Raw genomic sequence first — 14348 nt, forward strand, 5'->3', positions numbered from 1 at the left:
CCACTGTGCAAAATTCTGTGCTTGCCGAGGCTGGGGAGCCCTGGGCAAGTCAGTGCACCGCTCGATGCCTCGATTTCCTCATCTGTAAAATGGGGGTAGTAAGTAATACATAGTTCATGGGAACATTATGAGGATTAAATGAGTCAATGCCTGGTAAATCCCTGAAAATAGCTCCTGGCATGAATAAATGGTCAATAAATGTTAACTCTCACTTATTAAATATTTATTGAGTACCTTCCATATGCCAAATACAGTATATGCCCTGGGATATAATGGTGAGCAAAATTTCCTCATGTTGCTTGCAAATAAGCATGAGAGAGATGCTATTCAACACACAATTACATTACAGTAGTTTAAATGCTATGATGCGGAAGCTTTGGGAGGGCAGGAGATTTGTTTGTTTCTTTTTGGTTTCTCTCTGCCATTAGAATATAAGTTCCATGAGGGCAGGCATTCTGTCTCCTGTGCTCACAGTTGTATCCACAATGCCTAGGAAGAATCTGGCTCTCACAAAACATTTGCTGGGTGAATTAACAAAGGCAGGCAGGAAGGAAGTGCTGTATTAGCTGGACCTGAATGATGAGGCATTAGTGATGTTGGGAAGTGAGGAGAAAAGAGAGAGTAACTTGGTGCATCCCAGCTTTGGAGCCAGGCAGACCTGGGGTGAATCCAAGCTCTGCAGGGGGCCAGATGGATGACCTTGGAGACGGTCTTCCTCCCTAGTCTGGGTCCATATCATCATCGTTGAAATGGGAAGGAATAGCATCTTCCACATGGCGTACCATGAGGACTGGAGAAAGTACACGTGGCGCGTCCAGCATAGGCTTGGCACATGAGCAGCTCTCGACAGGTGTGTTTTCTTTTCCCTTCCCATCCTTTCTGCTACTTGGCATCTCCCGTTGTTGAAGAGACATGCTGAGACCGAGAAGGTGCTTGATAACATCTGGTGAGAAATGTTCGAATCCTTTGCCCTGAGATTCCCCAAGGAGATATATGCATGGAGGAAAGTGCAGGGCTAGCAAAGAGGCAATTTATTATTAGTTGGGGTTTTGCCTCAAGTCTCAAGGTAGGGCTCATGAGGTCTCGGGGACTCCTTTTTTCTATACTGGGTAGCCCTAAGGAAATTTAACACCCAATCAAAATGAATCCTTGGCTCCTATAAGGTCCACAATCAGGGAACCCAAAAGGGAGAGCAAGAGTCAAGAGGAGATTACTTGCCCCAGGGCTTGGAGTGGAGCTGGTCCAGACCACTCATGCCCAGCCTTCTTAGGGTGACACCACCTGACCTGGACCCTGCATCCGCCTGGGAGAGGAGAGGGAGATGGGAGAGAAAGAAAAAGATGGTGGCGCACCTTTTACTAGCTGTGCAAGCTCCACCCACTGAGGCCAGCCAATCAGCATCTTGGAATCTGACCAATCGGATTGGCTCTTCTCCTCCTTAGAGGCTAAGTAGGGGAGTGAGAGAAGCCTTGAGCGCCCCCTAAAGGCTAATATCAGTCATGAGCAGATGTTTCTTTTCAGGTGGATTTGGGGCACTCATTTCTCAACTTCAAGGTGAATTCTCAAAGGGCAGGCACGTGGGAAGTGTTTTATGGCCCAGAGCACTAGGACTCTTTCCAGGAACCAGATGCATTTCTTAGTCTCATTGCTCAGGGATGGAAACATAATGGTTAAGCCATCAATTGAGAGCCATTAGCTTTTCTGTTGTGATTTCTAAGCCCTGCTGTTGTTACTGGGGTAGCACCTCTGTCCTCGAGCAGGGCAGCTGGCTGCTGGGGTCCTTCTGCGTCTTGGGAGCCCTTCAGGGTCCCACTGGCCAGAGCAGAGCTGACCCAGCCTCAAAAACTTGGCCGTTCAGAGCTGTGCAAGGGCCAACACTTCATGTGCCTGACTGCAGAGGCTCAGAATGTCATGAAAGCAGCTTTGTAGCTCATTGAGAAGATGCAGGCCAACAAAAGCCTGCAGTGACTGAGGATTTTTAAGGCAGGCTTATTGAGATAGAGTTTCCATGCGACAAAATTCCCTTTCTTTACATACAGTAAAAATTCACCACAGTTGATACATAGAACATTCCAGTCACTTCAGAAAGTTCCAGCATGCTACCCCTTTGTCGTCAATCCCCTTTCCATCCCAACTCCTCTCCACCGATCTGTTTTCTGTCCCCATAGTTTTGCCTTTTCCAGAAGGTCATTTAAGTGGAATCAGACAGTGTGTGTTTGCTCTTTCTCTCAGCGTAACGCTTTTGAGGTTCATGAATGTTGTTCGTTGTATCAGGAATTCATTCCTTCTTACTGCAGAGAAGGTTTCCCTTGTGTGGATGTACCGCACGCACATTCAAGGACATTTAGGTCGTTTCCAGGTTCTGCTATTATAAGTAAAGCGGCTATAAACTTTCATGTACAGGTTTTTGTACAGATAAATGTTTTCATTTCACACTAGGAGTGGGGATACTGGCTCAGATACAATAAGGGTATAGCTAACTGCATAAGAAACTGCCAAACTGTCTTCCAGAGCGGCTCTACCATTTTGCATCCCCCCCACATTGTATGAGACTTTCAGTTGTGTTCTCTCCTCACCAGCATTGGTATTGCCGGTTTCAGTTTTCTAAAATTTTAGCATTCTAGTAGGTATAAGGATTGTTTTTGAATTTTGAAAACAAGCTTCCTAAGGAGAAACGCTCATCACTTTAATAGGGCATAAAATAGTATCTACTTACTGTGTCTATTTATTTGCTTACTTGTTCATTTTCTGTCTCTGTTATTAGAACATAAGTTTTAAGAAGGCACCTGCGTCAGTAAACACATGTGACTAGATGAAAGAATGAGGGAAGAGATGAGTAGCATATAGTGAAGGCTAGAGTGTCGGATGAGCCCTGGGTCGGAACCTAAGGTCTGTGGTCTTAATGTTGGCAGTATCCTATTTCACAGAGAAAGCAACTTTCAGGCTGGGTGGGGAAAGGGAAGAAGGAATTTCGCAGTTGGAGCAGTGACGGAAGAGCAGCTCCTGGGGGAGAAGGACAATGGGCAGAGCCAGAGGCTCATGAAGGGTCTGGCATGTCTGGGAGTATGAACGAGTCCTGTGTGCTGAGATCACAGTGTGCGCCTGGGGCCGTAGTTGGGACGACCTGGGGGATGTGGTAATAACACAAGAGCTTATACTGCTTACAGTGTGCCCGGCGGTTCTAAGAGCTCCACATAAGTTGACCCATTTATTCTTTCGAATGGTCCTATGAGCTTATAGTGCTATCATTATCTCCATTTTACAGACAAGGAAACTGAAGCACAAAGAGATTAAGTAACTTGCTTAAAGTCATACAGCTAAGAAGAATGCAGGCAGTTTATGCTCCAAAGCCTTTACCTTTAACCACTGCACTACCCTGCCAGGTTATGAAGGGCATGTTTGTTGGATAGGGTACCGTGTAGGCTGCCGTAACAAATAGCCTTCCAAATATAGTGAGTGACTTAAACAAGACAGAAGGTGGGGTTTCTCTCAGGTGTCTGTCCAAAGGGACAGAGTCCAAGGCTGGTGGGGTGGTTTTATCCTTTCAACAGATGGCTCCAAATTTGGGTCCAAGGTGGTTGATTCCAGTTCTCACCATCTTCCGGCCAGTGGGAAGGCGGAAAGGGGCCAGGGAGGCTTGTACACATTCCTTTTAATGGAACATTAAAGCACACATATCCTGTTGGCTAGACTAAGTCACATGGCCACACTAAGCTGCAAGGGAGGCTGGGAAATGTGGTCTCTAATTGGGCAGCCTGCTTTCTGCTGAAACTCAAGGGTTCTCTTATTAAAGGGAAGAATGGATATTGGTGGAAAACTGGCAGTCTCTGCCACAACCTGCAGACTGTCGATTGGACTTTGAGCTCTATTCTGGAGGTGAGGAGGTATTAGCAAGTGGCCTCTAAGTGGGGAGGTTTCATGCCCAGACGTGGGTTTTAGATCACTCCAGTAGCCTGCTCGGAGGATAAAGGGGGGAAAATAGGAGCAAAGGGACCTGTTTAACTGACGTGTCTGTCACTTCGTTTTGCCGTCTCTCGAGTCCTTGCTGCAGGCGGGAGTCAGTAGGTTGGGTTCTCAGATGGAGGACTTGTAGGCACAATGAGTGTGCTGGGCTGGAATGGGAGCCATCAGCTGTCTTAGTCATTCATTCAGCGACAACTTACCAAGCACCGTATCTGGGCACAGGGCAACAGGTATGATGAACGCTGGGGACCAGGTTCAGTTCTCGGTGAGTTCTCCGGGGATACTCAATGAGTGTGAATCCTTGGCATGCCACACTGACGCTGGCTTCTTTTGTTTGTTTCTTTTGGCCTTAGGATCCCCGGAGCAAACACAAGTTTAAGATCCACACGTACTCCAGCCCCACATTTTGTGACCACTGTGGGTCACTGCTGTATGGACTCATCCACCAGGGGATGAAATGTGACAGTAAGTACATTTTTTCTCTGACGGCCTCTGCTTCCTCGTGGTTTGGGGTTGAAGTCTGCAGCATATTCTCCCAGGTCCTGGGTAGCCTGGCGTACCAGTTGTCTGTTGCTAAGTAACGATCCTCTCACCCCAAAATATAGTGGCTTAAACCAATAACCATTTATCTAGCTCATGATTCTGCAGGGCAGTCCTTTGGGTCTGGGCTGGGCTTACTCATGCCTGTGTGGTGGGTTAGTGGGTTGGCTGGGGGCTGTCTGGGCCCAGATGGCCTCACCCACATGTCCGGAAGGATGGCTGGCTATCATCTGGGTGATGGGGATGACAGGGCCACATGTCTTTCATCCTGAGCAGGTTAGCCTAGGCTTGCCCACATGGAGATCGCAAGGTCCCAACTGCTGCAGGAGGGCAAGACCTATTGATCAAAGCAAGTCACACAGCAAGGTGCACAGTCAGTGGGGGAGGGGACAGTCCATGGATGTGGACACGGGGAGGCATGGATAAATCGGGGCCATTCCTGCAGCCAGGCACACAGCTGTTTCCAACACTGATGTGTGGGGCTGATACATGGTTTGCATGGAGAAGACCAGCCTCCCTTCAGCACCCACAGGTTGTGTTAGGAGAGGAAAGAAAGTGTGATTGTCTGACCAGGCTGAGGTGGCAAAAGGCAGGTGGGGGCAGGGCTCCTCTTTGTTAAGTAAAGGACTGAATGGCCCATGGGGCAGGGAAGTGAGCAGGCTTAGAGAGCTGTGGCTGCAAAGGGATGAGGGGCTTGCTCTGCTGGTGGCTCCCAGAGGCTTGTGGGCCTATGGCAGGCTGAGCAGTCGTGAGGCCAGCTGTCCCTGTCACAGGGATCCGGAGGCCCAGAGGACAGAAGGAGAGACTCACAGGGGCAGAGAGTGACTGAGAGGAGTGTGAATGTGGATGGGGTGGAAGAGAGTGTGGGACAGAGAGAAACACACACTCCACACGGACAGAGATAGATGCCACACACGTACTGAGTGGTCGGGAGCAGTGGGGGTAAAGTCTACAAAGGAGCTCAGCTAGAGAGACAGACAGACTGAGGCAGGAGCAGGGACAGATGGACAGACCAAAAGACAACATGACTGGAAGTGACACAGAGAGAAATGCAGTCACATAGGCTTATGCAGAGATGTAGAGAGGGCAAGAGACAGAGACAGACAGAAATACACACGTGGAGAGAGACAGAGAGAGAGAGATGGAGAGATAGAGACACAGGCACAGAGAGTGAAACAGATGCAGCCAAGAGAGTGAGGCACACACAGAAGCAGAGGAGCAGAGAGAAGGAAAGAGACATACGCTGGTGTAGATCCCGAGAGAGACAGATACAGAGACAGGGCTACGACCACAGAGACACACATGCTGGGTGGGGGCCCCCAGGTGGACACACGACACAGGCAGGGAGAGGGAGCCATGCTGATGCCTTCTGTCTGTAGGACACTGATTCCCCTTAGCACTCGTGGGGCCTCAAGTGTGGGAATGATACCCCTGCCTCAGGGACAGGGGTGGGTGGGTGGGAGGGAGCTTGGTTGAACTTGGGTGCTCAGGTCCCAGGGGGCGCTCCTTTCCTCTCCCATCATCCTTCTCTCTCCACAACTCATTTCCTGTTTTGTAATTTGCCTGCTGCCTCCTGGAGCTTGTGCAGGCTGAGAAGGGGCCCCCTCAGCCTTCCCTGCCCCTGGGGATGCCATGCCTCCTGCTCCCAGGGAAATCTCCTGAAATGCAGGCCTCATGGGATGATTCAGCCTCTCCTCCTGGCTTCTCAAACTGGAACGGGGGGCCCCTGAGACAACACTGGATTCCTGGCACACCTTCCTGGAGCAGCCATTGGTCCAGAAGACTTAGGGGAAATCAGCTACCCATTGGGACAAACACAGATACACTAGGAGGAGTGTGTGAAGGGAGCATATGTTTATCATATAACACATGAGACGTCAATGGGTCAGATTCAGTTGCAGACGTATTTCCTTCGTCTTACCCTGGGTCTAAATTTTTTTCTTGTAATTAGTTATGGTGATACTCTGGGGCTCGGCTCAGATCCTTTTCAGGGCCCCTCCCTACCCTCCAGCCGCTGTGGGTTCACAGGTGGGCCCCGCATTAGGAATAGCCCTTGGGGTCTCCCCAAGGTGATGCCCCTCCCGGGGCGTGGCCAAAGACTGGCCCGGCCCTCTTGTCTCAAGTTGGGACAACTCTGAAAGGTGGTCAGAGCCCTGGCCTCCCCGCCCCTTCAGCTTCAGTGCCTCTGCGTGGTGCGCCAGCTCCTTCATCCCCGGAGCACTCGCCATAAACCTGCTCAAAACTCTTCAGCCTCTCTTCCCAGGGAACCTAACCTGTTAGTTGTCAATATTTAAAAATCGGGTGATGTCACATACAAATCGGTATTCCTGCTTATCTTGAAAAATGGGAACTTTGGGCGCGCACCTCGCACGGCTGCGCCTGCATGGGGGCTGCTGCGTTCTCAGGTGGGCCAAGTTCCACCACTCCCACATCTTCCCTCCCTTGTGTTACCTGCTGCCCGTGGCATTGAAGTTGGTGACTCTGGCTTTCGAGCTGTTGGGAATATGCTGGGGGTGGGGGGTGGGGTCGGGGGTGGGGGGTGGTGTGCCTCCCTTAGCCTTGGGGGAGGGCGGACAAGTTCCACCTCTGTCCGTCAGGGCCTGGGGAAAAGAGTTGGAGAAGCCCCTCAGATGAGACTCTGGCAGGGCAGGCTGGTCTTGCTTGGCCAGACTTGGAGGAAAGAAGGGGAGCAGGAGGGACCCAGCCAGGCCCGGTGGGGGCAGATGCCGTGGGCACCAGCCTGAGCCGCGCGCCTCTCTGCCCTCGCAGCCTGCATGATGAACGTCCACAAGCGCTGCGTGATGAACGTCCCCAGCCTCTGCGGCACGGACCACACGGAGCGCCGCGGCCGCATCTACATCCAGGCCCACATCGAGAGGGAAGTCCTCATCGTTGTCGGTAGGTGGCGCTGGGGCTCCTGCGCCCGCTCCTCTGGGTCCAGACCTTGCTCGATGCGGATGTTGGGGGAGGGGAGGCTGAGGAGGGATGGGCGGCCGCGGGGGCGGGGGAGGGAGGTGGCGTGACACTGCCTGCGCCCCCCCCACACCCGCCGCCCCCGATTACGGCCTTCCCCGCTGTTGGGCATCCTTAGAAAGTGTACACCACAGAGCTCCGCTGTGAGCACCTCGGGCTGCCTGGAGCTCAGAGATGGGGCGCCTGGACTTATGACTTCCGCAAGCTTCCCCCTCCCCTTCCCACTCTTTGGCTCAGCGTCTTTGGAGTGTGCAGTTCTATTTCCTTTACTAAGATTGCAGAGAAGGGATGCTTGGTCCTTCCTCAAACTTTTCCATTGGGAAAAATAGAGTCTTGATGATAAACACCCTATTTGGGAGAGTGTTGCATCTTGGGGAGGAGGTGAGATGCGGTCTGCATCCTTGGGGGCTTTCCTTCTATTCGAAGTGTTTCTTTCTCAAACCTGAGGTGGCTACGCTCATCCCTGTGATATTATTCTCTATACTTTTTGCACTTCTGAAATACTTCATAATAATAAGAAAGAGGGACAATACAGCCTCCTGAAGAGGTGCAGTGGGACTAGGGGACTACAGAGGAGGATGGCGTCTGTCGCTCATGCAACGGAGCATTCGAGAAATACTTGGCTCTGGCATAGGAAGCTCAAGCAAAATGGAAATCCGGTTGCTCTGGGCTGGTAAATACTCAGCCATAAAGCTATGGTAAAACCAACACTGAGCTGGACCTGAACGGGACTAAAACTTTGGAGGAATTCTGTCACAAAGCCTTGTGACAAACTACTTGGACTTGATAACCAATTAATGTAAGCAAGGTTCTATGACTTGGTAACTTAGGAAAGTGATCATGGAAGGGATTGATTTTGCAAAAATTGGTCAGTTTCTGAGGCCCCGGTATGGTTCAGCAGCTCTGATATGCTGAGCCCTGTGCTGGGAGGGGCCTCACCTACGCCATATAAAAGTTGAAAAATATCCGTATAACGTACAATCTCTGTTTTAAACTAAGGTTCCTGACACCTAGTGAGCTCGTAGGAAATGTACATTCCAGTGAATTGCTTTTTTGGCAAACAGCTGACTTCCTCCCAGTGGGATGCTTGAGGGCCCTAGAAGGCTGCTGTGGTGGATTCCAGAGAGACTAATTTTCCCAACTAAGTTTCCTGGGGCTGGAGGGGCAAAAATGAGACCCTGCTGCCCTCTACTGTCGTTCTCTAGGAACCACACTGGCTCAAATATGTTACTGGGAACAGCCAACGCTTGTGGAACCCGTTGGATGCACAGTGCTCAAAACCCTGCTTAGCATAATACCCTCAAGGTTCATCCATTGTTCCCACCACAAAAAAGAAGTGAGAATTATGTGATGTGATAGAGGTGTTAGCTAACGCTGCTGTGGTAATCGTATTGCAATATATTAATGTCTGAAATTGACACGTTGTATACCTTAAACTTACACAAAGTTAGGTGTCAGTTATATCTCCAAAAGCCTTACATGTTATCTCCTTCAATCCTCACAACAACTTTATGAAAAACAAGCATCTATTGTGCTTGTTTTATGAATGAAGATACTAAGGCTCAGAGAAGTTATGCTTCCAAAAGCGCACACCATTAGTAATAATAAAACAAAAGCTAACATTTGATATTTTTAATGTATCAGTCACTGTGCACAGCAATTACAGGCAATATCTTAAGTTTTTTCAGCAACTCTAATGAGCTAAGTAGGATTATCATCTACCCACCAGGAAACAGGTGTGGAGAGTCACACACTTCATCACCTCGGTTGTTCGACTCTTAAGTACCCTAAACCAGGTTACTTTTTAGTTTAGTTTCCTGCGCTCCCCCCGCCCTCACCCCTTATTTAATCCCTTTGTGGTTTAGCTAAGTTACTTCTTATGTGCATTTCTTGGGGAGTCTTTGTTCCATGTAGTACACAATACGACACCTCTTCAAATTCAAGGTTGAAGTCTTCCCCCTTAGTTGTAGATATACTCTGGCCTATCTTGCTCACAAGACATGATTTTCAGACAATCCCAGTACGTGCCTATGAATCGAGGGCGTATTTGTTTCTTAGAGCTGCTGTAACAAAGTACCACAAACAAACAACAGATATTTATTCTGTTACAGCTCTGGAGGCCAGACTGAGATCAGTGTCTGCAGGCTGGTTCCTTCTGGAGGGTCTGAGGGAGAGCCTGCTCCGTGCCTCTCTCTTAGTTTCTGGTAGCTGCCATCAATCTTTGGTGTTCCCTTGCTTGTAGAGGCATCGCTCCAATCTCTGTCTCCATCATCACATGGCATTCTTCCCTGTGTGTCTCTATGTCCAAATTTCCTCTTCTTATAGGGACACCAGGCATTGGATTAGGGCCACCCTGATCTAGTATGACCTCATCTCAAGGTGGTTACATCTGCAAAGACTGTATTTCCAAACAAGGTCACATTCACAGGTACTGGGGTTAGGACTTGAAGGTATCTTTTTTGGAGGCAGAATTCAACCCATAACAAGGGGGAAGGGAAGAAAGTTGGGGCTCCCTTAACCTTTGAGGCAGACTAACTTTGTTAGCATTAGTTAAACAGCTAGCAGGGTTTCCAAGTGCTTTGATGTCGGGCCATCTGATGGAGGTAGCATTGTTGCCACCATATAGAAGGGGAAACTAAGACTCAGTGAGGCTGAACGGCTTGCCTGGTGTCAGGTGTCGAGCAGGGATGAGCTCTTGGGCCTCCTGACTGCAGGTCACTGTGCCCTGCTGTTGCCCCTTCACCGTGCTGGCCGCAGCCAGCGCTTCATCCAGACCGTAGAGCACGTTCAATCTCAGGACTTTCTACTCACCAGCCCGGGAAGCTCTGCACATTGCTGTCAACGTCACGTGCTCTTTGGCAATCTCAGCATCTCCAGAGGCCACCAGGTACAGGTGCTTCTGAAAGATCTGAAGGTTTCTGCATCTCCCTTGGCCGCTGAAATCCGGGCTTTATATCTGCTCTCAAGGTTCTTGCAGAACCCTTTCCATTCCATCAGAACGGAAATCTGCTCAGTCTCCTTTAAAAAGCTGGTCGATGGTTCTCATGCCCCTTAGGACAGACTAAATCTAACATAAGGATATTGCTCTCTATTCCTTGTCTCCCCCTCTTTTCTTTTGATCCTTCATCCTCTCCAGGCTGCTCCCACGCTAGGACATCTGCGTATTCTGTTCCCTCAGTCCAGAATGTTTGTCTCTGCCCTCTTGTCTTCTTCCAGCAGTTCACTTGTCCTCTTTCTGTAGGTCCCAGCTCATTTTCACCATCAAGGAAGCTTCTTCTGACCTTTCCGTGTGGTAGACGCTCATGGTATCCTGAACTTGATCTTGTGTCGGTTGTGGTTTAATGTTGGGGTTCATTAGTGTCCGCCTTTCCCACTGGCCTTTAAGCTCCAGGAGAGCAGGACTGTATGTGCTTTGGCTCATCACTCTTTCTCCAGCACCTAGTGTGATGAGCATCACTAAATATCTGTGGAACCAGTGGACACATGTATGAATGAGATGCCACTCGAGGATCCTGTTAGATACCAGGACCTTGCAGATGATCCTCAGATCAGTGCCTTCTGAAGTCAAGAGCTGAAGTTCAGCAGATAGTCCATTTCACACACTTATTCTTATAGGAAGGAGACCACACAGAAAATCTTAAGGACCAGGTCCAAGTCAACAGCAGCTATTACTGGCACTGGGACCTACCCTTTGCAGCCATCACCACCCTCGCTGCCTGGATAATATAGGAAAGACATGGGGCAATGGGACTTGTGGAATCACAGGAAGCCGTGTGGGCTTCATGATGCTCAGTGGTGTCATGGGAGCAGGCAATACAATGTCAGAAGCCCAGATTCAAGTGGTAAAATGCTCTGGAGTGTGTGAAGCCCATGTCTTCATATATATATAACCCTCTTTCAATTCGGTATCTCCCTATTAACCTAACAACCGGCATTTCATTATTTACTTTCTTCTACGTTACAGCCGTCTGAAAATCCTTAACCATATCCATAATTATCTCTCACAGAAGTTGAGGCTGAGCTGTTCTTAAAAAATCAGAAGGAGCAATTAAAAAAATTTTTTTTTGTCGGGGAGGGCGGGGATTCCCATTCAGTGTTCTTACCATTGTATTGTTTTGTATAGAACCTTCTTAGACTGAAGCATCTCCAGAAAGACTTAGGTGCTCCCAGTGTTATGGTATTTAAATCTTTCCCAAGATCTGACATCCACACATGAAAAAACGAAGAGCACCAAAGAGGCATAAATTCTTGACAAGCTATTGGGGAAAGTTGAGGATCACATCTACCTACACGCTAGATGGCAAAAGAGGTTTGACGAGCACTCTTAGGAGAAAGGAAGCTGATGGTGAAGACTCACAGAGGCCCCTCTTGTTATATAAAGAACTGTTGTGAGGTGGAGAAGGTTGTGCCTTCTTGGGGCCTCTAACAAAGGGGAAGGAGCACAGGAAAACCTGTGAGGACCCTTCACCTGGATATTCCATTTGAGCATCTTCCTTCTAAAAGCAATATGGTGGGACAAGACCAGAAGAGCAGAGGGCAGGCATGGGTATACTCTACCTGAGGGCCAGGGCGGGAGGTGGGGGAGATTTGGAATGATTAGGCATTTACAGTGTGAGGAAGGTGAGATGAGCTCAGTAAGCATAGGTGTTCATTCATTCATTCATTCAGGAAGGGTCTGAGTACTAGGTTGGATCCAATTACAAATGAGATCTAGTCTCTGCCCTCAGGGAGCTCACAGCCTAGTGGGAATGATAGACGGAGATAATTATATTGCAACATGGGAAGTAGTGTGATGGTACTATGGGAGCACGCAGAACCTTCCAGAAGGAAGCCATGTCTGAGTTGAGTCTGTAAGATGTGTAGGAGTTATCTGGATGGAGCAAGCTTTGTGTCAGGGTAAATAAGAAAAATAATACTAGCTGTGTTTATTGAGTACTTACTACATGCCAAGAGCTTTACAGGGTCAACCCATTCATCTTCACAACAATGCTCTGTCAGAGTGTTATTATTATCCCCTTTTTATATGTGAGGAAACTGAGGCACAGAGCCAGGTAAGTAACTTTCCAGGAGTCACACAGTAAATGCTGGGTCTCAGATTTGAGCCCAGGCAGTCTGGCTCCACAGCCACAGTCTTACCATGATGCTGCATTCCAGGCAGAGGGAATACTGCACGGAAGCATGGAGACCGGAAATGGCAGGAATGTGGGAGACTAGTAGCTGTTGAGTATGGCTTCCTTCCCTATGTTCTGGCTATAAGCTCCTCTAGAATCTATTCACTCACTCTCCCAGTCTGTCACTTATTCATTCAACAATATTTATTCAGTTTCTACTGTTTGTCAAGCATATTCTAGACCCTTGGGATACAGCAGGGGACAAGACAAGTCTCTTTGGATGAATGTCACAACCTGGGGTCTTGCCAATTCCCTGGGGCTCTTGGAATCTTTTAAAATCTTTCTTCCTTTTATTAGCCACAAGCAATCTTCTTCTTACCAGGTTAAAATTTGCTGCACTTCAAGTTTTTTTTGGATACTCTGTGTCCACAAATCCCCTACTTTAACATGATTTCTTCTTTAAAACCTCTGGGTTTTGGGAGTTTGGAACACAGAGCCAGAATGACCTGAAGGCTATTTCTGCTTTTTGCTCTGCCGCATACTTCCCTGGGCTGGCTTTTTGCTTTAAAGGGAAAGAGAAGAGGGGAGGAAAAGGAAAATGTAATGAAGAAAAATCCAGATGGATTAATATCTCAAAATATTACCCAGCCTTGCATCAACTGAAGGGACATGAAGTGAGAATAAACTAGGCCACCAGGACCCACTAGGGGACAAGTCTGCCTTCAAAGCCATTCCTCCCCAAAGAATCTCTTTCAAGAGATGCCCAGATCTTGCACAAAGTGACACTGCAGCACCATCGTTGTCCATGATGGAAGGCGGTGCAGAGAGCCGTTAACAACCACCCCCCTGCCCCCCATTAAACAGCTGGGTCACTGAGGCCCAGAGAAAGGAAGTAACTTCTCAAGGGCACACATCGTGGAGTGGGGATAGGACCCAGTTCTTGTGGATTTCCCCCTCTCCCTTATACATTACTGGCTGGTATTTTTTCCCCAACGTTTTATTATGAAAAATGTCCAACATACAGCAAAGCTGAAGTAATTTTACAGTGAACACTCATTTATTCACCACCTGGATCCTGCCATTGACATTTACTACACTTACTTAATCACATAACCATCCATCTTGCTCTCCATCCATCAATCCGTCTTATTTTTGACACATTTCAAGGTAAATTGAAAACATCAATTCAGTTCCCTCTAAATACTTCAGCATGTACATCACCAAGAAGAATTGAAAACTTATTTACAGTTCCTTTTTTTTACTTTTGAGGTAAAATTTGCATACAGTGAAATGCACACACCCTTAAGTGTACAGTGGTTGAGTTTTAACAAATGCATACTACTGTGTAACCCTAACCCCTACCAAATTAATCCTCTTTTTTGATGTCACAGCTGCCATTGGGGGTCTGGTGCAAGCTGTGAGCACCATTCTCAGAGAAATGCCCTGCGTGTGCAGACATGCGTACCTACACACACCCACACACACCCACACACCCGTGAGCTCTGGGAGCTGGGGCGCCATAGTGCCTACGATCTCTTAGACTACATCATACTTAAGAGTTGTTGGATTTTTTTTTTTTTTTGAGAAATTGTGATGCAGTAAAATAGGTTTGTTGAAAACACTTGGTTGTGTACTCATCGGAGAATGAATTCCCTTAAAACAAACCTCAGCAAGACACCCACGTTACTTTGCTTCCCCTCAGTGTTTTTGTAATGAAGAAATTGAGTTAAATCGCATCTCCGTCAATGAACTCTAACCGTC

The 14348-nt window shown here is 48.3% G+C and overlaps 1 protein-coding gene across 2 annotated transcripts in view; it reads left to right on the forward strand.

Moving 5' to 3' along the window:
- The window catches only part of PRKCB (protein kinase C beta), a 304110-nt gene that overhangs the window by 156039 nt on the left and 133723 nt on the right, over nucleotides 1–14348 (forward strand). For both annotated transcript variants that reach the window (XM_046668250.1, XM_046668249.1), the window contains exons 4-5: nucleotides 4317–4428; nucleotides 7273–7401. In XM_046668250.1, coding sequence (XP_046524206.1) covers nucleotides 4317–4428; nucleotides 7273–7401 — 241 coding nt within the window. The remainder of the gene's footprint in view (nucleotides 1–4316; nucleotides 4429–7272; nucleotides 7402–14348) is intronic.

The sequence above is a fragment of the Equus quagga genome, chromosome 7 (assembly GCF_021613505.1).
Source record: "Equus quagga isolate Etosha38 chromosome 7, UCLA_HA_Equagga_1.0, whole genome shotgun sequence".
Classification (NCBI taxonomy): Eukaryota; Metazoa; Chordata; class Mammalia; order Perissodactyla; family Equidae; genus Equus; species Equus quagga.